Consider the following 26858-nt stretch of genomic DNA (forward strand, 5'->3'; position numbering starts at 1 on the left):
ACAGACCAAGTTACCAGTCCTGATAAAGAGCTTTGTGGAACAAGTGAGTTGTGAATGATTAGCAGACTGCAGCAGAAGGGCAGCAGTCAAGTATAATATTCTTTCTATATTTGGAAGAAAGAATATTATACGTGTACAAGCCTATTACCGTACCACTGATACCAGTCCTGAAAAGAACCTTTGTGGAACTAATAGTAACAGCAAGTCTTTAAAATTATCCTCACTGCCTGACACACTGCTTCCTGCCTGTCCCTATACAAATTGGCAAAAAAGAGTAGGCTGGAACGATTAGCTGGAACAGCTCTTTTGTGGACCTGATAGTAACAGCTAATGATGATGATGATGATGATGATGAAGAAAGACTAATCTGGCTGAGCTGTCCCTAAAATAGCAGCATACAGCGCTCTGTCCCTTTATCTAAACTGACAAAAGAAACTCAGGCTGCTGACCTAACACCTATACCAGTCCTGAAAAGAACTTTTGTGTACCAAATAGCTAGCGTTTTCTCTGTCCCTACTCCACACAGGATCCTTTCCCTACAGTGACAGAAGAAAGAATGTAAAATGGCCACCGGATCGGGTGTATTTATAGGTTAGGGGGAATGTCCAAGTGTCCATGAGCTGTCATGTCTCAATTGGTTGTCCTGTAACACATGATAAACGTGTCACGAAAGGTTAAAGTTCTTGTATACATTAAACACGTAAGTCCGCCGGGGCGAACGACGGAAAAAGGCGTTCGAACCCGCGGACGGCGAAAGTCGGAAATTCACCGCGAAACGACCGCCGGGCGAACCGTTCGGCCATCACTATTCTTTAGCAAGGCAGTGGTGGTCTTGGAGGTGTGTTTGGGGTGGTTATCATGTTGGAATACTGCCCTGCAGCCCAGTCTCTGAAGGGAGCGGATCATGCTCTGCTTCAGTATGTCACAGTACATGTTGGCATTCATGGTTCCTTCAATGATCTGTAGCCCCCCAGTGCCGGCAGCACTCATGCAGCCCCAGACCATGACACCCCCACCACCATGCCTGACTGTAGACAAGACACACTTGTCTTTGTCCTCCTCACCTGGTTGCCCCCACACACACTTGTCACCATCTGAACCCAATACGTTTATTTTGGTCTCATCAGACCACAGGACAGGGTGGGGTACCATTCCTCCCACAGATACCAAAGATGGGGCAACATTCCACTCATAGACATCAATTATAGGATGCCATTTCTCCCACAGATACCAATGATGGGGCACTATTCCTCCCACAGATACCAAAAATGGGGTACCATTCCTCCCACAGACACCAACAATGGGGTACCATTACTCCTACAGACACCAATGATGGGGTATCATTCCTCCCACAGGCACCAATAATGGGGTACCATTACTCCTACAGACACCAATGATGGGGTACCATTCCTCCCACAGACACAAATGATGCAGCGCCATTTCTATCTTGAATACCAACAATGGGGTGCCATGATATCCACCGAAACCAATATGGAGGAACCATTCCTCCCACAGACACCAACAATGTGGTACCATTCCTCCCACAGACATCAATGATGGGGGGCCATTCCTCCCACAGGCATCAATGATGGGGGGCCATTCCTCCCACAGACATCAATGATGGGGGGGCCATTCCTCCCACAGACATCAATGATAGGGGGCCATTCCTTCCACAGGCATCAATGATGGGGGGGCCATTCCTCCCACAGACATCAATGATGGGGTGAATTCCTCTGACAGACGTCAATGATGGGGGGCCATTCCTCCCACAGACATCAATGATGGGGGGCCATTCCTCCCACAGACATCAATGATGGGGGGCCATTCCTCCCACAGACATCAATAATGGGGGGCCATTCCTCCCACAGACATCAATGATGGGGGGGCCATTCCTCCCACAGACATCAATGATGGGGGGCCATTCCTCCCACAGACATCAATGATGGGGGGCCATTCCTCCCACAGACATCAATGATGGGGAGGCCATTCCTCCCACAGACATCAATGATGGGGGGGCCATTCCTCCCACAGACATCAATGATGGGGGGCCATTCCTCCCACAGACATCAATGATGGGGGGGCCATTCCTCCCACAGACATCAATGATGGGGGGCCATTCCTCCCACAGACATCAATGATGGGGGGCCATTCCTCCCACAGACATCAATGATGGGGAGGCCATTCCTCCCACAGACATCAATGATGGGGGGGCCATTCCTCCCACAGACATCAATGATGGGGGGCCATTCCTCCCACAGACATCAATAATGGGAGGCCATTCCTCCCACAGACATCAATGATGGGAGGCCATTCCTCCCACAGACATCAATGATGGGGGCCATTCCTCCCACAGACATCAATGACGGGGGGCCATTCCTCCCACAGACATCAATGATGGGGGGCCATTCCTCCCACAGACATCAATGATGGGAGGCCATTCCTCCCACAGACATCAATGATGGGAGGCCATTCCTCCCACAGACATCAATGATGGGAGGCCATTCCTCCCACAGACATCAATGATGGGGGGCCATTCCTCCCATAGACATCAATGATGGGGGGCCATTCCTCCCACAGACATCAATGATGGGGGGGCCATTCCTACCTTGGATACCAACAATAGGGCATCACTATTCCATCCACTAAAACCACTGATGGCCTCACAACACCTCAGTGTTTTCTAATCTCACCGGCCACAAGCACAGTATATACTGTTCATGTATTTAAAAACTTGAATCATGCCCCCCCCCGTTCCCCTTCTCTCCTCAAGACTCTACATATCAGACCCCTTCATTATCTCCTTATAAGTACAGAATACAGACTTCTAAAGTTGATCAAAAAGTAGAAGGTGTGAAGTGTTATCTTGAGGTTTCCTGTTACGAATGTTTGTCGTGTAATCGGTTGAATAGTTGCACATCCTGCCGTTCAGAAAAACAGCACCCACTTCATAAATACAACTCTTATTCTCGGGTTTGTTTTATTGTTTATGTTCCCCGGACGGAGTTGGCAGCGATCCCGATAGAATGGCCCTTTACGTCATTTTGTACACCTGTTTTTTGCTCACATCTATGACTCGAGTCGGCTGTCAAGGTAGGTTTGCCGATGTTTATGGTGCAATAAGCTATTTAGGTTTAATACTTTGTTTATTTTGAGTTTAGAGACACTTAGAGAAAGGCGGAGTTCCACCCATTTAAAAGTCAGCAGCTACAAAAAGTGTAGCTGCTGACTTTTAATAAATCGGACACTCGCCTGTCCCAGGGTCCAGCGATGCGGGCGAACGAAGCCCCCCCCCCCCCCCTCCGCTCCAAGGTGCCGACATTCTAATGCCCCGTACACACGATCGGATTTTTCGACGGAATTTGTTCGATGGGGAGCTTGTTGTCGGAAATTCCGACCGTGTGCAGGCTCCATCAGAGATTTTCTGTCAGACGTGAGTAGAGGAGAGCCGATCGGCTGCTCCTCTGACAGGGGGGGGGTCTGTGCTGATCGATTATCAGCGCAGCCCCCCCGGGGATGCTCACACTGGACCACCAGGGATGCCAGTCAGTGCCCACAATGAATGCCAATCAGTGCCCACAATGGATGCCAATCAGTGCCCACAATGGGCATCACTGATTGGCATGCATTATTGTTTGGCACTGATTGGCATCCATCAGTACAATACAATGCCGCCTATCAGTGCCCACCCGTGCCACCTATCAGTGCCCATCTGTGCCAACTATCAGTGCCCATCCATGCCACCTATCAGTGCTGCCTAGCCATGCCCATCTGTGCCATCTATCCATGCCCATTTGTGCTGCCTATCAGTGCCAATTTGTGCCACCTAAAAGCGTCCATCCGTGTAGCCCATCAGTGCCACCTATTAGTGCCCATCAATGCCACCTATCAGTGCCTCTTCATTGGTCCCACCTCATCAGTGCCGCCCCACCAGTTCCCATCAGTGAAGGAGAAAACGTACTTATTTACAACGTTTTGAAACTGAAACATATTTTTTTTCCAAATTTATCTATATCTCTATATCTCTATATCTCTATATCTCTATTTCTATCTATATCTCTATATCTCTATTTCTATCTATATCTCTATATCTCTATTTCTATCTATATCTCTATATCTCTATTTCTATCTATATCTCTGTATCTCTATATCGCTATATTATAGTTGATGAAACTTCTCCTACTTTGCTCCCGCGTGTTATTACATTGTAAAAACAATTATACAATCTGTGCTGATTGTTTCTGTTTGATCGGTTTTTGAGATATTAGACATTCAACGTTAGATTATGTAACCTAAAGCCCCGCCCACTTTGCACTGCGTTATTACATTTCAAAAACAAATATACCATTTTTATGCTGCATCAGCAGGAAAAACAAGCCTATTGGTACAGCGTATTTTTTTTATTTATTTATTTTTATTTACTTTGTATTTTTTTTTTTTCATATAGCACTCTCATTTTGTATCAGAAAAGAATGATTATGGGACTCATTTATGCTTTTAGCCGGAGATACCCTGAACACCTAAAATATAACTTTGACGTTTTTCAGAAGATCTTTTTCGAGCTGGGTGTGGGGGGATCTATCTTCAAAAGTTCACGCTTTAAATGCTGACCGCCGACCAGCCACCGTCATTATGCCGCGGCAGGTCGGCTCTCCTGCTCAAAAACCGCCGTAGGTGTACGTTGGTCTTTGCACAAGAGATAACGGGCGCGGGCCGGGCGCGTACCGTGGGCGCATGCCCAATCTTGTTCTGCCTCTACTGTATATACCGCGATCGCGGGTTGCCGGCCGACATCGAGTTCGATGGACCCTCGTGGGCATGCGCCCGTGGTACGTGGCAAGCGCGCGCTCGTTATCTCCTGTGCAAAGACCAACATACACCTACTTGTAAACAAGGCGATTTCCGTTTTTCCAGATGACATGTCAGATCTACTGTTCCCAGTAATCGGGAACAGCTTTCTCTGTCATGTCCCTGGTAGCCCATCCCCCCCCCCTACAGTTAGGGAACACACTTAACCCCCTTGATCGCCCCCTAGTGTTAACCCCTTCCCTGCCAGTGTCATTTATACATTGATCAGTGCATTTTTATAGCACTGATCAATGTAATAATGTCACTGGTCCCCAAAAAGTATCATTTGGGTCAGATCTGTACACCACAATCTCACAGTCCCATTATAAATCGCAGGTCGCCGCCATTACCAGTAAAAACAATAAAAATGAAGAAAGGACCCCAAAGCTATCCCATAGATTGTAGACGCGATAACTTTTGCGCACAGCTATCAATATACGCCTATTGCAATTATTTTTTTTTTTTTACCAAAAATATGTAGAAAAATACACATATATCAGCCTAAACTGATGAATAATTTTTTTTTTTTTATAAATTTTTTGGGATATGTATTATAGCAGAAAGTAAAAAAAAAAAATTTCCAAAACATTTTTTTAGTTTATCCACTTGGGGACCGCCCACCGGGGATGTACGTGATTTTTTTGAAGAGGGATATCTCGGTAACGGCAGCAGCTGCTGCCACAACCGAGATGTCCATCTCTTCAGGCGGCGGTCCTCTGTACGATAATAGTGGTCTCCGCGGTGGATTCGCCGCGAGATCACCGCTATCGGCGGCGGGAGAGGTGCTCCCCCCCCCCCCTCCCGCCGCCCTCCCGCACCTTCCGGAGGCAATCGGGTCCTTCCATCTGCTGGGCATAGAGACAAGTGAGGCTAAGATGGCCCCCACTCGTCTCTATACTATAGCAGGGTGGAAGCGACGTCAAAACGTCACTTCCGCCCATACCTCTTAAAGGTATATTTTTTTTTAAATGTCAGATTTTCTTTTTTTTTTCTTTTATTTATTTTTTTTTTTTTTGCATTTTAGCCCAAATATGAGATCTGAGGACTTTTTGACCCCAGATCTCATATTTAAGAGGACCTGTCATGCTTTTTTCTATTACAAGGGATGTTACATTCCTTGTTTACATTCCTTGTAATAGGAATAAAAGTGATCCATTTTATTTTTTTTTTAAAAACAGTGTAAAAATAAATAAACTCAATTAAAATAAATAATAAGAAAAAAAAAACATTTTTTAAAAACACCCCGTCACGACGAGCTTGCGCACAGAAGCGGGCGCATACGTGAGTAGCGCCCGCATATGAAAACGGTGGTCAAACCACACATGTGAGGTATCGCCGCGATCGGTAGAGCGAGAGCAATAATTCTAGCCCTAGACCTCCTCTGTAACGCAAAAAATGCAACCTGTAGAATTTTTTAAATGTCGCTTATGGAGATTTTTGAGGCTAAAAGTTTGACGCCATTCCACGAGCGGGCGCAATTTTGAAGCGTGACATGTTGGGTATCAATTTACTTGGCATACCATTATCTTTCACAATATAAAAAAAAATTGGGCTAATTTTACTGTTGTCTTATTTTTTTATTCAAAAAAGTGCATTTTTTCAAAAAAAAGTGCGCTTGTAAGACCGCTGCGCAAATACGGTGTAAAAAAAAGTATTTCAATGACCGCCATTTTATTCTCTAGGGTGTTAGAAAAAAAAACAATATAAAATGTTTGGGAGTTCTAAGTAATTTTCTAGCAAAAAAAACTGTTTTAAACATGAAAACACCAAATCTGAAAAAGAGGCCTGGTCCTTAAGTGGTTAAATCGCAAAAAAATAAAAACCGCAGAGGTGATCGAATACCACCAAAAGAAAGCTCTATTTGTGGGGGAAAAAAAAGGAAGGTCAATTTTGTTTGGGTACAGCGTCGCACGACCGCCCAATTGTCAGTTAAAGCAACGCAGTGCTGTATCGCAAAAAAAAAAAAAATGGCCCAGTCATTAAGGGGTCAAATCCTTCCAGGGCTGAAGTGGTTAAAGTGCAAATTATTTTTCTAAAAGGCTTTAAAAAAAAAAAAAAAAAAAAAGTTAATACATTCTGTATCTTATGTTCTTTACAGATACACTGTATATACATTTGTTTCAGTTTGATTTGTTAGCTGAGAAAGAGGCATTTTTTTTCTTTTACTTTTTTTTTTTTTTTAATCTAGTTTACATTTACATTTGATGCTGCTTTAATAATATTACATGTGTAACAATTTATAAATAATAAATGTTAATTTGTTTTTGAAAGCCTGTTTCATGAGACTATTCCTTTTTTTAAAAAAAAGCATATTATTGTATTTGTATATAAAAATCTTCAAAAGTATTTTTTGGTATATACATATACATATATATATATTTTATATTCTCTCTTTTATTATATAAAATATATTAACAAGTATACATTATATATCACATTCCTATATTTAGTAAGTAATTTAACGTAAGTAATTTGAACACAGTCCGAAAAAGAGGCTCGGTCTTTAAGTGGTCATAGCTAGTGTAGTGACAAAACGGATGTGAATATATATGTGGTGGTGGCCAATGGGAAACAAAGTATCCCAAGGGCCACTCCCACATGCATGATTACATAGCTCCCAACTGTCCCTGATTTGAAGCAATGTCCCTCTGTCCCTCGTTCTTCCTCATTTGTCCCTCATTTTGATCTGATCTATATAGTTGTATATAAAATGCACTTTTTATCTATCAAAAAGTGTTTTCCAGCGCTAAACCTTTCATCTTATTTCTAAATTGCTGCGTTTGTAAATTCCAAAAGCCAATATAAAGGAATAGTAGTGGTAAAAAAAAAAAAAAAGCACTTGTGGGTTTAACCAATCTTGTTTTTTTGGTACAATTCTCCTTTAACCACTTTCAGCCCCGGACCATTTTGCTGGTCAAAGACTAGACCACTTTTTGCGATTCGGCACTGAGTCGCTTTAACTGACAATTGCGCGGTCGTGCGACGTGGCTCCCAAACAAAATTTACGTCCTTTTTCCCCACAAATAGAGCTTTCTTTTTGCGGTGTTTATTTTTTGTGCTATAAACAAAAATAGAGCGACAATTTTGAAAAAAAAAAAACACATTATTTTTTACTTTTTGTTATAATAAATATCCCCCAAAAATATATAAAAAAAACATTTTTTCCCTCAGTTTAGGCCGATGCGTATTCTTCTACATATTTTTGGTAAAAAAAAAAAATCGCAATAAGCGATTATTGATTGGTTTGCGCAAAAGTTATAGCGTCTACAAAATAGGGGACAGTTTTATGGCATTTTTATTATTATTTTTTTTTTACTAGTAATGGCGGCGATCAGCGATTTTTATTTTGACTGCGACATTATGGCGGACACGTCGGACATTTTTGACACATTTTTGGGACCATTGTCATTTATACAGCAATCAGTGCTATTCAAATGCAATGATTCCTGTGTAAATGACACTGGCAGTGAAGGCGTTAACCAGTGGATGGCAGTGTAGAGGTTAAGTGTTCCTAGGGGCGTGTTACTAACTGTGGGGGGGCTGGGCTTTGTGTTAGTGAACACTGATCTCTGCTCCAATCACATGGAGCAGAGAGCAACGTCACTTGTTGCTAGGCAGAATGGAGAGATGCTGTTTACAACAGCATCTCCCAGTTCAGCCGCCCCGTGAGACGATCGCGGGTATCCCCGCGGCAATCGAGTCCGCGGGACCCGCGACCGGACTCACAGGGGTCCCAACCGGCCCGCGAGCGCGCCACTGGTGGCTCGCACGCGGTGACAGGGCGGCATTTAAAAATAGATGTACCTGTATGTCAATATGCCTGCCCGTGCCTTTCTGCCGACGTACATCGGTGTGCGCCGGTTGGGAACTGGTTAAAGGGAAACAACCGATATCAGACACTATTACTGGTAGAAAAAATGTAAAACTAAAATCAAATAGACATGCATTTTCTACATCAGCCATTCTCAACCAGGGTTCCGTGGAACCCTGGGGTTCCTCCAGAGGTTGCTAGGGGCTCCTTGAGCTGTGGCTGATGAACCACCTATTTGATGATGGTGTCTACAGAGTTCGAGGTTCAGCACCGCTTGGCAAAGCCAGCAGCATGACACCAAATATCTTTTTTAGCTGTCTTTAACCACTTCCCGACCAGCGCACGACGATGTACGTCGTCAGAATGGCACGGGCAGACATATTAGCGTACAGGTACGTCCAATATTCAATGCCGCCCTACCATCGGGAGCGCAACGGCGGCGGCGCGCTCCCGCGCTGGTCGGGACCCCCGTGAGTCCGGTCGCGGGACCCGCTGACTCGATCGCCGCGGGCATCCCCGCGATCGTCTCACGGAGCGGCCGAATGGAGGAAATGCTGTGTAAACAACATTTCTCCATTCTGCCTAGCAACTAGTGACGCTGATCTCTGCTCCATGTGATTGGAGCAGAGATCAGTGTTCACTAAATGAAAGCCCAACCCCCCCACAGTTAGTAACACGCCCCTAGGAACACTTAACCCCTACACTGCCACCCACTGGTTAACCCTTTCACTGCCAGTGTCATTTACACAGGAATTACTGCATTTATATAGCAGTGATTACTGTATAAATGACAATGGTCCCAAAAATGTGTCAAAAATGTCCGATGGGCCCCCCACAATGTCGCAGTCACAATAAAAATCGCTGATCGCCGCCATTACTAGTAAAAAAAAAAATAATAAAAAATTATTAATAAAAATGCTATAAAACTATCCCTATTTTGTAAACGCTATAACTTTTGCGCAAACCAATCAATAATCGCTTATTGCGATTTTTTTTTTTGCCAAAAATATGTAGAAGAATACGTATCGGCCTAAACTGAGGGAAAAAAATGTTTTTTTATATATTTTTGGGGGATATTTATTATAACAAAAAGTAAAAAATAATGCGTTTTTTTCAAAATTGTCGCTCTATTTTTGTTTATAGCGCAAAAAATAAAAACCGCAGGGGTGATCAAATACCACCAAAAGAAAACTCTATTTGTGGGAAAAAAAGGACGTCAATTTTGTTTGGGAGCCACGTCGCATGACCGCGCAATTGTCAGTTAAAGCGACACAGTGCCGAATCGCAAAAAGTGGTCTGGTCTTTGACCAGCAAAATGGTCCGGTCTGCAAGTGGTTAAGGGTGGCATTCTGAACACCACTTTAAGGGGGGCATTCTTCCTATTGACCACCAATGTAAGGAGCATTGTTCCTATTGAGACCTGATAAATTGGATTTAGGAAGGGTTCCTTGAGACATGAAAATTATTTTTGGGGTTCCTCTAGGGTTAAAAGGTTGAGAAAGCCTGGTCCTTTATAGAAGTGGGACACGTCCCACTCAAAGTTGAGGCCAGTGTCTGATATTTTTTCATTCGGAGATGGTTTTCGTCCTCTTCCATCAAGGATCCCTTCTCTGTCTTGTCCCATTCCGCACTCTGTCAGCTATTACTGCGCTTCCGTCCTTTTGCCCTTTTGCCTCTCGTCTTTCCCACTTACAGTAATTCCTTTTGCTGTCTCTTGTTTCCTGTCCCTTTCCTGCTGGCTCTCTGCCATTTGACTGTTTTGTTCTTGAATTTTTCTTGATCAACTCCATATGTGCATACTTTCAACATTTAGAAACATACTGATACTGATATTGCATCGGTCGTTTAACCCGGCCAATCCATAGCCCATCATTGGTGACCACAATCTTTGACAATATTTGGTATCTTCAAGAGGAAGTAAACCCTGATGAGTGTTACTTCCTCTTTCATTCCCTGCAAAGGTAAAGCATAATGGACTACCATGCATCGCATCACATCGCATAGTAGTCCATTATGTGTCACTTACCTGACACAGGAGCCAGCAAAGTCACCGCTGTCCCCTGTAGTTCCGAGCGTCCATCTTCTCGGTGGGTCTCGCCGCTCCACCGCTGTCATTCGGCGAAGCCGCGATGACGTCACTCCCGCGCATGTGCACGGGAGCCGCCACTCGCGGCATATCGCCGTTGGCCGTGGCGTGCTCAGTGCGCCTGCATGCCGCTGTCTTACGGCGCATGCGCCATAGACAGCGGTGCCTGTCTTTCGGCAAATATCTCCTAAACCGTGTAGGTTTAGGAGACGATCGCCCTCCGGTGCTTGTAGCAACTCACCGCTTCCATCGGTGAGTCGGTCACAGGATCCGCCGGCCCCCGCCAGTTACTATAGAGATTTCCGGCGGACCAGATCATCTCCGAAGTCTCTATGATCGTTCAGAGGCCAGGCGCGATGTTATGACGTCACGCCCGGCCTCGGTATTAACAAATAACAAATTAACGTGCGCCGATTTGGCAGGGAAGCCAGGATCGTTTTTTGTTTTTTTTATTTTATTCTTCCCAGCCTAGAGGTGAGATGTGGGGTCTTATTGACCCCCCATATCTCACTGTAAATATGTCCGATCATGCCATATTCCTATTACAAGGGATGTTTACATTCCTTGTAATAGGAATAAAAGTCATCATTTATTTATTTCTTTTTTTTAAGTGTCACACAAAAAAAATGAAAATAAAATTAACAATAAAAAAAAAAAGTAAAGCGCCCCTGTCCCCGTGAGCTCGCACACAGAAGCGAACGCATACGTAAGTCCCACCCACAATGAAAACAGTGTTCAAACCACACATGTGAGGTATCGCCGCGAACGTTAGAGCGAGAGCAATAATTCTAGCTCTAGACCTCCTCTGTACCCCAAAACATGTAACCAGTAAAAAAATTTAAAGCGTCGCCTATGGGGATTTTTAAATACCAAAGTTTGGCGTCATTCCACGAGTGCATGAAATTTTGAAGCGTGACATGTTGGGTATCTATTTACTCAGCGTATCCTCCTCTTTCACATTATGCAAAAAAATTGGGCTAACTTTACTGTTTGTGTTTTTTTTTTTTTGTTTTTTTTAAGCATGAAACTGTTTTTTTTCTGAAAAAAACTTGTTCGAAAAATTGCTGCGCAAATACCATGCGAGATAAAAAGTTGCAACGACCGCCATTGTATTCTCTAGGGTCTTTGCTAAAAAAAACATATGTAATGTTTGGGAGTTCTATGTAATTTTCTAGCAAAAAAATTAAGAATTTTACATGTAGGAGAGAAATGTCAGAATTGGCCTGGGGCGCGAAGTGGTTAATGAGGTTCTATAGGGGGGAGATGGTGCTGTAGCTGAAGGAGAGGACTTAGACCCAGCTCCATGTCCGGCCATTCTGCTCTCTTCTCAGGCTCTGAGTCTAAGGAGAGAGTGGGTTAAAGATCTCTGGGCCCCTCCTAGACCTTTTCCTTTGGGTGTAAGCATTTATGGATGTGTAAGAAGGGGATTGCCGTGCGGATATCATGGTATGCAGGCAGATTGTATTGTGGCCGTATACCAGGGAGGGTCCAGAGCTCTAACCAGAGGCGACCACTCATCTCTCGCCTCTCAGGTTTATTTGATTGTATACATTACCCCGACGGAGTTTGCAGTGATCCTGATAGAATGGCCCATTACATCATATTGTACGCCTATTTTTATCTTATATCCATGGCTCAAGTCTGCAGTCAAGGTAGGGTTGGCAATGTTTATAGTGCAATAAGCTTTTTTGGTTTAATACTTTGTATATTTTGAGTTTAGCGAAACTGAATGAGCACATACTGACAAAGAGACATAAGGGTTGATTTACTAAAGGCAATTCAGAGCAGTGGTCTCCAAACTGTGACCTGGGGGCCGGGTGTGGCCCTTTGCTTGCCTTTATCCAGGCCTTGGAGCACTATTGCTCTTACTGATACGAGATACTATTTTGCCAACTGATATCAACAACGCGGCACCAATTCTCCCATTGATACCAACAATGGGCCACCATTTCTCCCATTGGTACCAACAAAGGGGCATAATTTCTTCCATTGACACCAACAATGGGGCACCATTTCTCCCATTGTTTTAAATTAATAATTGCGCTAATATTAACTTACAATACCTGCAGAGTATGGCAGAGTATGGCAGAGTATGGCAGAGTATGGCAGAGTATTGCAGAGTATGGCAGAGTATGGCAGAGTATGGCAGAGTATGGCAGAGTATTGCAGTGTATGGCAGAGTATGACAGAGTATGGCAGAGTATGACAGAGTATTGCTGAGTATTGCAGTGTATGGCAGAGTATGGCAGAGTATTGCAGAGTATGGCAGAGTATGGCAGAGTATGGCAGAGTATGGCAGAGTATTGCAGAGTATGGCAGAGTATGGCAGAGTATGGCAGAGTATGGCAGAGTATTGCAGAGTATGGCAGAGTATGGCAGAGTATGGCAGAGTATGGCAGAGTATTGCTGAGTATTGCAGTGTATGGCAGAGTATGGCAGAGTATGGCAGAGTATGGCAGAGTATGGCAGAGTATGGCAGAGTATTGCAAAGTATGGCAAAGTACTGGCACTGAGCAGCGCTGTGGGCTGGATCTGTAGTGCCCACAGCGCTGCAAACAATCTCTCCCTCTCTCCTACCACACTGTACTAATCAGTACAGAGAGGGGAGGGAGGTCATGACGCCGGTTTGTTTACCAGTGATGCTTCGTCATTTGATGGAGCGATCACGTGGTGAACGGCCGCTATCAGCGGGCATTTACCGTGATCCATGATGGACCCGGCGGTCATGGATGCTCCCGGGTGCATGCCCCAGGGGTGTGCGGGAGCACAATTCTGTGAGGTCGTCCCACAGACGTCCACCCAGATTAAGCCAGCCGCGCCTCTTTGTGCGTCCCACAAAAAAGCATCTTTGTGCGTCCCATGTAGAGTAACCCACGGAGACACCACAAAAGATACACAACATATGACAAATTACATGGGATGAATTTCCTTCTTTCAAAGGTTTAATTTTCACTGTTAATCTTAGCTACGCCCATGTTGCTGACTTTTACCGTTCCGCAACAGATATATTTCCTACAGGGAAAAAAAATCCCTTTAAGTCTATTTTAATTGAAGGATGACTTGGTGGATCCAAGATCTTTCTCACCACCCTGTCCCCGAAATTTGGAGCTCACCTCTAAACAAACTTCGGGTTGTTCTGATAAGACACCCCCTAAATGTCTGTCTCTCCATAAGATGTACCAATATTTTTTTTAAAATCTTTTTAATTTCTCTGTATTGACAATGGAAATTCGATATCAAGCCCCACTGGTGTTGATCATTGGATGTTACACATTCTTTTTTTTCTTCAAGCATTGTTTCCTTGGGATATTGGCAACTTGTTAAATAATGTCATTTAAGGTATTTTCCTCATATCCCTTTTGTAGGAATCTTTCCTTCAAGACATTAGCTTGAAGAAAATAATCATCCTGTTCTGTACAACCCCGACAGACCCTAAGCGTCTGTCCCTTGTGATGTTTTTAATCCAAGCAGGGTGATGACCACTCCTGATTAGGGGTGTTGAAAATGATCGATGCATCGCCATTTTGCCCTTCCCGATTCGGCATCGATGCGGTTAGCCAGGCGAATCGATTAATTTTGGCTCCTCCCCGCTCCCCGCACAGCAGTGTCTTTGTCGGTGTCCCATCATATAAGGTCCCCCATCAGATAGTGTCCGCTGTGTACTGTGCATGAGCAGTACACACCAACACAGATTACGAAAATAGCTGAAGATGAACGCCGCCTGCGCCGTGAGTCCAGGTTCTATCCCCACCATCCAAGTGGACATAGAGTAGGAATAAAAAAGAGCCGAGCGCAGTGAGGCCGAGCCCGAAGCGTGGCGAGCGAAGCTCGCCCGCGAGGAGTCGTCTAATTTTCACAACCCTATGTCCGCTTGGATGGTGGGGCTGCTACCTCCACTCACGGTGCAGGCGCTGTTCAGCTTCGGAAATTTTACCGTACGGGGCGGACGCTATATGATGGCCGGACTGAATATGCCAGAACACCGGTCATGACAAGCCACCGATCGGCTGGCTCAGCCTTTCCCCATCAATGATGTAGCCTCAGCATGCTGCCCCCACCCAGGCTCTTCGCCCTCCTCGGGATTTGGAGCTGTGAACACCCCTCTCATCTCCCCATCGGCGGGCGCAGAGCCCCCTCCCAGGAGCTGTGACACAGATCACTGTAGCTGTCTGTCTGATCTGGCACTGTGGGAGGGACAATGCAGTGTTTCCAGCCTCCCATTATCCTTGTGACAGAGAAAAAACAGACTGATTTCTCCTGTCCATAGGACAGGATGATCAGTGTGTACATTTAGAGGCTGGTGGCTGCAGCTGAGTGGAGTGTCTCCAGGGGTGGACCGACCATTGGGCCACTCGGGCACTGCCCGAGGTCCCCATGCCACTAGGGGGCCCCATCAGGGTTGCCAGCCTCAGTAAAACCAGGGACAGTATGTTAAAATTTGTGGGTTTTTTTTTCATCTGTCGCTAAAATGTCCCTTACCGACATCCTTTTGGTCTTAAAATCCTGAGATTATAGCTGCCCCACCTCTCCAGTACCTTCTCAGCCAATAGAAACATGTCTGTGTATACTGTGTGTACATGTCTGTGTATACTGTGTGATTGTATACTGTGTGTGTGTGTGTGTGTTTGTGTATACTGTGTGGTCCCATAATCTCCTATTGCCCGGGGGCCCCATGAGTTGTCAGTCCGCCCCTGAGTGTCTCTGACACTTGTCTACACACAGCCCAGCGAAGTTCACCCCCCTCCCAGCAACGGACCTGCATACAGCTGCCCCTCCTCCTCTCTCTCCCTGTGTCTGCCTGGTGGTATTTTTCATCCAATTTTCGTATTGTGTGTATGAAGCTTAACTGTTAGTACATGAAAAAAAAAAAAAACAAACCTTGATAAACATAAATACGTTAATTCTCTGAATAATCAGCATTCATTCCGTTGTGCTTCCATGCAAATGTGAACATCATGTTCTGATCTTTATTGGGAAATGTTATTTTGTATATAGAGTGTTTATGTGGTGAGTTTACGCTTTTCATTGAACAGAGTTTGGATAACACAGGGTTAAACGGAAAGGTCATAAATGAACTGCACATTATCTGGACAGAATGTTGGGGAGATAGTGATGTGTTCCTGCTTAGGAGATGTATGTTAGCTTGGGGGGGCTGCAAACTCTGCAGGGGCTCCAACACACACACTCGCTGCTATTCCAACCCTTCACATATTTCCACATATTCCCTCCGGGCATTAAACTTTGCCAGGTATTGTGCACAGCTTACCACCCCAAACTGATGTTCCTCCCTCAGCTCACCTCTCTCCCTGCATGTCCTGTGAGCAGAATAGCTGATCTACCCGTCAGCTAGACCTAGACCCGATCTATCCGTCAGCTAGCTGTGATTGACAGGTAGATCAAAGAGGAAGCTGTCATGGGGCCCCCTACTGGCAAAGCCTGAATGGTCAGGTGTGCGGCACTTACTATTGCGAGCTGTGTCGGAAGCTGCTGGTGTAGCACCTCCCACACAGCTCGCATGCTTCAAAGTCTTGCAGGACACGGTTGCTAACGGGAACTGAGTTCCTGTTGTGGAAAAAGTACAGGAACTCAGTTCCCATGCGTTCCCGCAGGACTTGAGCCCTGCCTATCTGTCTCCCTCCCCCGCTCTGTTCTTCCAAGATCCAGTTACCACTAAGCCACTTATGCAGTCCATATATTGATTTTTTTTTTTGTCATTACACTGGAAAAAAAATATGATCCAATTCCCCCATCTACACATTCCAGGTGGATGGGGGAATCCTTCGACAGTGGACCAGTGGGGCGAACAACCAGGGTTGCTTTCCTGGCACCGAAATTTGATAGCACTGGTCTCTGTCTCCATGGCAGCAGCGCATTAGGACCTAGCGCTGGCTACTTGGCGCATCATGTCTGCAGTCTCTGATCACCTCCTGTATTATGTCTGCAGTCTTTGATCATCTCCTGTTTTATGTCTGCAGTCTCTGACCGTCTCCTGTACTGTGTCTGCAGTCTCTAACCATCTCCTGTACTATGTCTGCAGTCTCTAACCATCTCCTGTACTATGTCTGCAATCTCTGACCATCTCTTGTACTATGTCTGCAGTCTCTGACCATCTCCTGTACTATGTCTGCAGTCTCTGACCATCTCCTGTACTATGTCTGCAGTCTCTGATCATCTCCTGTACTATGTCTGCAGTCTCTGACCATCTCCTGTACTATGTTTGCAGTCTCTGATCATCTCCTGTACTGTGTCTGCAGTCTCTGACCATCTCCTGTACTATGTCTGCAATCTCTGACCATCTCTTGTACTATGTCTGCAGTCTCTGACCATCTCCTGTACTATGTCTGCAGTCTCTGACCATCTCCTGTACTATGTCTGCAGTCTCTGACCATCTCCTGTAGTATGTCTGCAGTCTCCGATCATCTCCTGTACTATGTCTGCAGTCTCCGATCATCTCCTGTACTATGTCTGCAGTCTCTGACCATCTCCTGTACTATGTCTGCAGTCTCTGACCATCTCCTGTACTATGTCTGCAGTCTCTGACCATCTCCTGTACTATGTCTGCAGTCTCTGATCATCTCCTGTACTATGTCTGCAGTCTCTGACCATCTCCTGTACTATGTTTGCAGTCTCTGATCATCTCCTGTACTATGTTTGCAGTCTCTGATCATCTCCTGTACTGTGTCTGCAGTCTCTGACCATCTCCTGTACTATGTCTGCAATCTCTGACCATCTCTTGTACTATGTCTGCAGTCTCTGACCATCTCCTGTACTATGTCTGCAGTCTCTGACCATCTCCTGTACTATGTCTGCAATCTCTGACCATCTCTTGTACTATGTCTGCAGTCTATGACCATCTCCTGTACTATGTCTGCAGTCTCTGACCATCTCCTGTACTATGTCTGCAGTCTCTGACCATCTCCTGTACTATGTCTGCAGTCTCTGACCATCTCCTGTACTATGTCTGCAGTCTCTGACCATCTCCTGTACTATGTCTGCAGTCTCTGATCATCTCCTGTACTATGTCTGCAGTCTCTGACCATCTCCTGTACTATGTTTGCAGTCTCTGATCATCTCCTGTACTGTGTCTGCAGTCTCTGACCATCTCCTGTACTATGTCTGCAATCTCTGACCATCTCTTGTACTATGTCTGCAGTCTCTAATATGAGGTCAAACCTTAGGAGTTTCAATGTGTTTGCAATCAGGCCGGCCCTCGCACTACATCAGCAGACAATCTGATAGTGTGTATGGGGCTTAAGATGCGTTCTGGTGGCCTTCACACTAGGCTGGAGGAATCTATCCAAAAACTTCCCTGAGTCTGGCCGCGATTCCATTCACATTTCGATGCACTGGAGGGAATTTGGCATCCTTGTGGACTTTCGGTAACGTGTAAATTACCGGAATTCTGCACGCAATGGGTACCAAATATCTCTTCTCTTTGAGATTTAGGGCATTAGTCCCATAACCCCACTCAACGAATGAGTTTAACCACCTCAATACCGGGGGGCACTTAAACACCTTCCTGCCCATACCAATTTTGAGCTTTCAGCGCTGTCACACTTTGAATGACAATTGCGCGGTCATGCTACACTGTACCCAAATGAAATTTTTATCATTTTTTCCCCACAAATAGAGATTTATTTTGGTGGTATTTGATCACCTCTACGGTTTTTATTTTTTGCTAAACAAATAAAAAAAGACCGAAAATATTGAAAAAAATATGCTTTTTTTTGTTTCAGTTTCAAAACTTTGTAAATAAGTAAGTTTTCTCCTTCACTGATGGGCACTGATGGGGCTGCACCGACGGGCACTGATAATGCGGCACTGATTGGCACTGATGAGGAGGCACCAATGAAGTGGCACTGATGAGGTGGCATTGATGGGCACTGATATGTGGCACTGATAGGTGGCACTGATGGGCACTGATAGGTGGCACTGATGGGCGACACAGATAGGCACTGATAGGTGGCACAAATTGGCACTGATAGTTGGCATGGATTGGCATGGATAGGCAGCATGAATGGGCATGGATAGGTGGCACAGATGGGCATAGATAGGCGGCACAGATGGGCATGGATGGGCACTGATAGGCGACATTGTATTGTATTGTTTTGTATTGATGGATGCCAATCAGTGCCAAACAATAATGCATGCCACTCACTGATGCCCATTGTGGGCACTGATTGCATCCATTGTGGACACTGATTGGCATCCATTGTGGGCACTGACTGGCATCCCTGGTGGTCTAGGGTGGCATACCTGGTCTGGTGGCATCCCTGGTGGTCCAGTGTCGGCATCCTCGGGGGGGCTGTGCTGATAATCAATCAGCACAGACCCCCCTGTCAGAGGAGCAGCCAATCGGCTCTCCTCTACTCGCATCTGATAGACGCGAGTGAGGAAAAGCCGATCACCGGCTCTTCCTATTTATACTGTGATCAGCCGTGATTGGACACGGCTGATCACATGGTAAAGAGTCTCTGTCGGAGACTCTTTACCGAGATCATAGTTGCGGGGTGTCAGACTGACACACCGCAACAACGATCGCCGCGATGAGCGCTCCCGGGGGCGTGCAGCGTTCAAAATCCTGAGGACGTCCTATGACGCCCAGTCAGGATTTTGAAACCACTTTGCAGCCGTCATTTGACTATTGCCAGGCGGCAAATGGTTAATTGTTCCATATAACTATCTGCGGGGTCAGAAACAAGCCTCTTATAAGTGGAATGGTCACCTAATAGATCCGTAAGCTGTTTGTGGTAAAATGTTTTATCCATGATAACCCTGTTTCTGACACTCTAGCGTTTATGCTTTCGAGTTGCTGAGAAGCAGTATGTTTTTTTTTTTTTTTTTTTTTTTTTTTTTTTTTTGCTGTGAAAATATTTTCTGTATTTATTCAGTTTAAATAAACGTCACATACAATAATTATGAACGATTATTAATTACATTTGGTTGGGAGGAGGCAAAGAACAGGGCTGTACAAAAACGGGTACATGGTGGGGGCGGGTTTGAGGTCATTGCACCTAGAAAAAAGGGACCGCTACAAAAGATCAATCCAAGAGAGCGGTGAGTACATTATAAAAAAGTTCTCCCAGGAGGGTTTCTATGGTACGGGATCTGCTGCCCTCTAGTGACAGACAGGATACATTACAGTACAAAGTGCAGCTGCCAACCAACAGAATCTGTAACATTTCTTGAGGTCTGAGATGTGCAAATTATAGTCGGGCTTCAGATTCTCCTGACTTCAACATAACGTACAAAGCGGTGGCCTCGCTGTGAAGCACAGCGCTGTCATGACTGCGGACCTGGCATCTGGTGTAGACTTTCTGACCGTCGACCTTCTCCACTCGGCTGTCTATGAGGACTGTGGATCCCAGAGGAATCGGACTCCGATAGTCGAGGTTCAGGTTGGCGGTCATAGCCGGTCCGATGCTGTTTACAATTCCCGCCCCCACGGTGGAGTCTACGATGGTGGCGATGCAGCCCCCGTGTGTGTACCCTGCGAGGCCCCCCAGATAGGGCCCGGGCTGGAATATGCAGACTGTCCTCTTCTCCGCCTCGTTATAGAACATACAATACTCAAAGCCGATTCCTTCCTGGTCCAGGTTCCTGGTGAAGAAACGAGTTTCCCCGTCGGCCTCCAGGCTCATACTCGATCTGCTGCCAGCGAACTCCTCGTAGGAGGGAAGTCTCCTCCAGCTCGGGTCTCGGCTCAGCTCCTCGTACAGCCTCTTGGTTTCGGGGTTCCAGGTGGGGTTGGGCACGGCGTAGTCCCGCGGTTGGAGGGCGGCAGGGAATAGGTGTTCATGCTCTACCCTGGCGGCGGCGGCGGTGGAGGCGTGGCGGCAGACGGCAGCGCCGCCCTGGATGATCCTGGAGATTTCGTACAGCATGGTGCCTCATAGCTCTCCCCAGGCCTTCTCCTGCGATTGGGGCTGGCCTCCTGCGACTGTCTAACATGCCATTCCTCACTTCACCGAGCTGACTCTGACCCCCCAGTGGAAGATCTCATCAGCTTATATCGAGAAGCAGTATGTTTTATGCTATTGTTTATTTTTTTTTAATTAGATTTCTATTCAATTTTTATGTCCACATGTACACCACATAGGATGTAATGTCTGTGTATTGCGCGAGTGGGGACACAAGGATTGCGCATGCGCAAGGTTAATACTTCGGCCCGTAGCGAGAGCGGAATGTATAAAGGGATGGATTGCCTAGCCGTACAGCCAATCCCATGAGTAAGTCCGTGTGACGAAACATGTCGGGGTTTAAAGGAACCGGCTGTTTTTGGTACGCTTGTCACAATAGTTCACCAGAGCACCAATTATTGACTATATACCCGTCAGGTTTTTCACTATTGGTGGTTTACTTAATATTAGGTGTCAATAACCTTGATATTGTTTTATTTCACATTATTTGTTTGGTATATATATATGTTTTGGGGGTTGTTGATACATCAGGTATAAAATCAATGACGGGTTTTTAATTTTTTGCTAAAAACATGAAAAAAAGACCAAAAGTATAAAAAGTTTTTTATAAAAATTTTAAAACAGGTAATTTTTATCCTTCATTGATGAGGCGGCACTGATGGGCACTGATAGGCTGCAATGATGGGCACTGATGAGGCGGCACTGATAGGGTGTGCTGAATGGCACTGATAAGGAAGCGCTAATGGGAACTGATAGTTGGCACTGATGGGCACTGAGAGGGGGCACTGATGGGTGGTACTGATGGGCGGCACTGAAGGGCACGTATAGGTGGCACTGATGGTCACTGATTATCACTGATGGGTAGCACTGATGGGCGCTGGTTGGCACTGGTAGGTAACACTGATCGGTGGCACTATTGGGCATTGATTGGCAGCACTGGTGGGCATTGATATGTGGCACAGTTGGGCAAAGGTAAGTAGCACTGTGGGCACTGGTAGATGGAACTGGAGGGCACTGATAGGTGGCACTGATGGTCACTGATTATCAGTGATGGGTAGCACTGATGGGCGCTGGTTGGCACTGGTGGGTAACACTGTGGGCAGCACTGATCGGTGGCACTATTGGGCATTGATTGGCAGCACTGGTGGGCATTGGTAAGTGGCACAGTTGGGCAAAGGTAAGTAGCACTGTAGGCACTGGTAGATGGCACAGTGAGCACTATTAGTTGGCACTAATGGGTACTGATAGGTGGCACTGGCAGGTGCCACAGATGAGGCAGCCGCAGGTCAGAGGCTCTCCCTGTCAGAGGGGAGGTCTGTGTTGATGATCAGCACATTGATTATCAACGCAGCTCCCCATGAGTGGTGCCCACTGCAGCTGAAAATCCCTACCCATCAGCTGCCAGTCATTGCCCACCACAATGCCAATCAGTGCTCACCACAGTGCCAATCAGTGCTCATCAGTAACAACTGTCAGTGCCTTATCATCAGTGCCATCTATTAGTGTCCATCAGTATCACCTGTCAGTGCCAATCAGTGTCACCTATCAGTGCCCATTAGTGCCACCTATCAGTGCTGCCTATCAATGCCCATCAATTCTACATATTAGTGCTTCCTTATCAGTGCCACCTTCTCAGTGCCCTTCAGTGTCACCTATCAGTGCCCATCAGTGCCACCTCATCAGTGAAGAAGAAAACTAAATTTGATAACAGAAACAAAGAAAACATTATTTTGTTCAAAGATTTGGGTCTTTTTTTAGTTTGTTTAGCAAAAAATAAAAATCCCAGTGGTGATCAAATACCCCCCAAAAGAAAGCTCTATTTGTGGGAAGAAAATGATACAAATTCAGTATGGGTGTGGCGTTTTCACGCAATTTTCATTCAACTCTGCGACAGCGCTGAAAGCAGAAACTTGTCCTGAACAGGAAGGGGGTGAAAGTGTCTGGTATTGAAGTGGTTGCGTATTATTTTCATTCTTAATTGAGAGTTCCACTTTAGGTTTTTAGAGAAAATGCTCAAATTAAATACTGTAAGTATGACAAATCTGGACACCATTTCTTTATATGGCTAATCGTTGCTATATGTATCTCAAAATAAAAATACTTTTTTCTTTTTTTTTTTCTTCTTTTTTTTTTACTTTTTCACTTATACTTACGTCTTCTATTTTTTCAGAATGTGGTGAGGTTTCAGTTGGCCAAAATCCCGATGTGCGGTTCATACGGGAACCAAAAGAAGTGAACTTCACCTGCACGATTACGAGTAGTTGTAATTTCACCAGCTATGTGAAGGCCAATGAGACGACTCTGGCCAGGATACCCGCCAATGGATTTACACAAGATAAGAATATCACAATAATTGGAGGAGGTTCTATTTTCACAGTGATTGTCAAGAATCCAGGACGAGCGACTTACTACTGCGGGGCCAAAATTACTTTCAGTAACAGAACTATAAAGGTTCTAGGGAGCGGTACTCAGATCCGCTCAGGTAAACCACTGGAAATGTATCTTATCTACAGAAAGTGCCTTCATCCAACGTGCTTCTAACCAACCATGTGATGCCCATGTGTGGCAGCAAAAAAAAAATGGGCTTTACACTCCGCACATACACTACATTGTCAAAAGTAAATGAACTTTAATGGCATCCCCAGTCTTAGTCCGTAGGGTTCAATATTGAGTTGGCTCCGCTCTTTGCAGCTATAATAGCTTCAACTCTTCTGGGAAGGCCGTCCACAAGGTTTAGGAGGGTGTCTATGGGAATGTTTGACCATTCTTCCAGGAGAGCATTTGTGAGGTCAGGCACTGATGTTGGACGGGAAAGCCTGGCTCGCTGTCTCCGCTCTAATTCACCCCAAAGGTGTTCTATCGGGTTGAGGTCAGGACTGCGTGACAGGCCAGTCAAGTTCCTCCACCCCAAACTCGCTTATCCATGTCGTTATGGACTTTGCTTTGAGCACCGGTCCAAATTATTTGGTGGAGGGAGGATTATGGTGTGGGGGCCAAGCCAAGCCGGAAGCTGTGGGGCGCTTGACCGCGCCACAGAGCAAGTTTTTTTTTTTTTCTTTGGGCAAATGAAGCGCCTCGTCTGCAATCTCATGATTGCATCCACGTGGCACTTCCCATATTGCCCGGCGCCGGGACGCAGTGCACATAAGGACACTTAAAAAAAGAATAATTTTTTAAAGGGACATGTTTAAATACTTTTATTTATTTTTTTACTTTTTTGTAACTTTTTTTTACTGCCGGGGGGCTTGCGGCACCCAGGCAAATTGACACTACTGGGGTGAGGCTCAATGTAAAGGGCAGTTTTGCGTAAAACTTTAAATTTGTTTCTTAGTAATCTTTTAGATAGCGTGGGTGAGGTTATTTGGAGGCTTTCTCTTGAACAGAGGGGCATTCTGGCAGCAAAGCAAAAGGTAAGTATTCATTCTCCTCCTATGCTGAAGTACCTATTTGGTATTTTTTCTAAACAAAATTTATTAGCTGCCAAAAAGTACCACAAGTCAGAAAATTTTACCAAAACTACAAAAAATTACTCATCCTATATATTTGAGTCCTACAATATCTACATTTCTTTATTGCGTTTCAATAGCTCCCACTCAGCTGTGTTTTACTTTTCAGGTTGCCCTTCTTTTGGGACAAAAACTGGAATCGTGGTTTCCATCCTTTGTGTCTGTGTTGGCCTGATTAACAAACTGTTGTAAGCATGTGAGTATCTTGAATTACTGCACGTTTTTGATTCTTCTCAAATTCTTTCTGAAATGCTATAATGTTCCTGCCTGCTGATTTAAAGTATCCAGCCAAAAAAATGTTTTTCCAGCTCCTCCCGAGGCTGAAGCCCAATTTATGGTCGTTTCTATGGGGGAGCTACAGCATGGCACTGTGGGAAGTCTGCTGAGAAGCATAGCACTGTGTGAAGTCATACTGGCACACATCTGCATGTGTCCCCCCAAACAAAGCTGCTGCCAAATCCTCTTTTTAAAGAAGACAGCAGCCTCCAAATATTACTGGTTGATCTTTGGCTACCCAGTGCGATTGTCCCTGTGTATCTAGTGCATCTCGGATTTCCTGTTACTGACTTGGCTTGCTCCTGAATACATCTTCTGCCTGATTCCTCGTTCAGCCCCCAGCTTGATCTAACAGACCTTGCCTCTTCTGGTCACCCATGTATGACCCCAGGCCTGCTGTCACGTTAGGGTGACCACATTTCCAAACTGCCATTCAGGGACACCCCCCCCCCCCCCCCCCAAGCGCGCACGCCTTCGTGCCAGCCGAAAAAAAGCTGATTTGTCTGCCTCATTTATCATACTGTCCCCAGCCCCAGTGCCCCGACTTGTCATTTGACCTGCTCCAATCAGGTTCCATTTGCTCACCTTTTAAGGGCAGCACTGGGTAAAGGTCTTGCTCCCCTCGGCCTTGCTCTGAGACTCAGCGAATGTGACGTCACTGGTTGCTAGACACCAGGCGGGGTGGCCCTAGCAACCAGTTTAGCAATCTCCTATTAGGGTGACTATGTGTCCTCGTTTCATTCCGGGACATTGTATTGTCCCTGAATGAAGGTGCCCGGGACACGGGACACAAATGCGAATTGCGGGACAATCCCAGGCAATCCGGGACACGTGGGCACCCTATGTCACGTACCTTAAGGCAGAGCCCGGAATGCAGGGAGCGGCCTCTTGTAGACCTCTGACTCGGGAGGCCCTGGTAGAGGTGACAGGGGCTCGGGAGCACAGAGGAGCACAAGTGCCTGACTGGATGATCGGTGTAGGAAGCAGAAGACCGTTGATAATGGGAGGTGTCCTGTAGTCCAGCAGCGGAGTGCAGGTGATGGCAAGGTACAGCGGACAGCGAGAGGAGTCCTGTAGTCCAACAGCAGAGTGCAGGTGGCTGCAGGGTAAAGCGGACAGCGGGAGGAGTTCTGTAGTCCAGCAGCGGAGTGCAGGTGCAAACAGCAGTGGCGGAATTATAGGGGTCGCCAAGATCGCCATGGCGACCGGGCCCCTTGCTGCAGGGGGCCCGAGGGCCCCCTGTACTCTTCGATAGGAGGGGAGGCTGAGAGGAGCTCCCCGATCATCAGCCGAACTGAAATCGGCACTGTGCGGGAGCTCCTCACATTAGGCTTAGTAAAAGCAGTGTGTGCTCTTTGTCTCCCCCTAGAGTGCAGTACCCGGCAGGAAGAGCAAAAGGTAAATGTGTGCTGTTTTTTTTTTTTTAATAAGACTATCTACTGTATTTGTATGTGTGTGTGAGCATGCTTGTATGAGTGAACATGCTTGTATGTGTGTGTGTGTGAACATGCTTGTATGTGTGTGTGTGAGCATGCTTGTATGTGCATGTGTGTGAGCATGCTTGTATGTGCATGTGTGTGAGCATGCTTGTATGTGCATGTGTGTGAGCATGCTTGTATGTATGTATGTGTGTGTATGAGCATGCTTGTATGTGCATGTGTGTGAGCATGCTTGTATGTGTGTGTGTGAGCATGCTTGTATGTGCATGTGTGTGAGCATGCTTGTATGTGCATGTGTGTGAGCATGCTTGTATGTATGTGCATGTGTGTGAGCATGCTTGTATGTGCATGTGTGGGAGCATGCTTGTATGTGCGTGTGTGTGTGAGCATGCTTGTATGTATGTGCGTGTGTGAGCATGCTTGTATGTGTGTGTGTGTGAGCATGCTTGTATGTATGGGCGTGTGTGTGAGCATGCTTGTATGTATGTGCATGTATGTGCATGTGTGTGAGCATGCTTGTATGTGCGTGTGTGTGAGCATGCTTGTATGTGCGTTTGTGTGAGCATGCTTGTATGTGCGTGTGTGTGAGCATGCTTGTATGTATGGGCGTGTGTGTGAGCATGCTTGTATGTATGTATGTATGTGCATGTGTGTGAGCATGCTTGTATGCGTGTGTGAGCATGCTTGTGTGTGTGTGAGCATGCTTGTGTGTGTGTGAGCATGCTTGTATGTGCGTGTGTGTGAGCATGCTTGTATGTGTGTGTGAGCATGCTTGTATGTATGTGTGTATGTGTGAGCATGCATGTGTGCGTGAGCATGCATGTGTGTGTGTGTGTGTGAGCATGCTTGTGTGTGTGTGTGTGAGCATTAATGTATGTGTGTGTGTGTGTGTGTGTGAGCATGCTTGTATGTGTGCGTGTGAGCATGCTTGTATGTGTGTGTGTGTTCATATATGTATGTGTATGTATGCATGTG

The 26858-nt window shown here is 45.8% G+C and overlaps 1 protein-coding gene and 1 pseudogene across 3 annotated transcripts in view; one reads left to right on the forward strand and one right to left on the reverse strand.

Moving 5' to 3' along the window:
- LOC143935049 (uncharacterized) overlaps positions 1-26858 on the forward strand; it is a 60149-nt gene that overhangs the window by 19669 nt on the left and 13622 nt on the right. The window contains exons 1-3 of one of the 3 annotated variants that reach the window (XM_077458641.1): positions 2927-3090; positions 22833-23144; positions 24278-24364. In XM_077458641.1, coding sequence (XP_077314767.1) covers positions 3024-3090; positions 22833-23144; positions 24278-24360 — 462 coding nt within the window. In that variant the 5' untranslated portion in view covers positions 2927-3023 and the 3' untranslated portion in view covers positions 24361-24364. Of the gene's footprint in view, positions 1-2926; positions 3091-12160; positions 12395-22832; positions 23145-24277; positions 24365-26858 lie in introns of those variants that run through there. The other 2 variants (XM_077458639.1, XM_077458642.1) reach the window with 2 other exon arrangements.
- Positions 19659-20632, reverse strand: LOC143935048 (acyl-coenzyme A thioesterase THEM4 pseudogene; annotated as a pseudogene).

Source organism: Lithobates pipiens, unplaced genomic scaffold (genome assembly GCF_037356315.1).
Source record: "Lithobates pipiens isolate NorthernLeopardFrog02 unplaced genomic scaffold, aLitPip1_a1.2 Scaffold_28, whole genome shotgun sequence".
Taxonomy (NCBI): domain Eukaryota; kingdom Metazoa; phylum Chordata; class Amphibia; order Anura; family Ranidae; genus Lithobates; species Lithobates pipiens.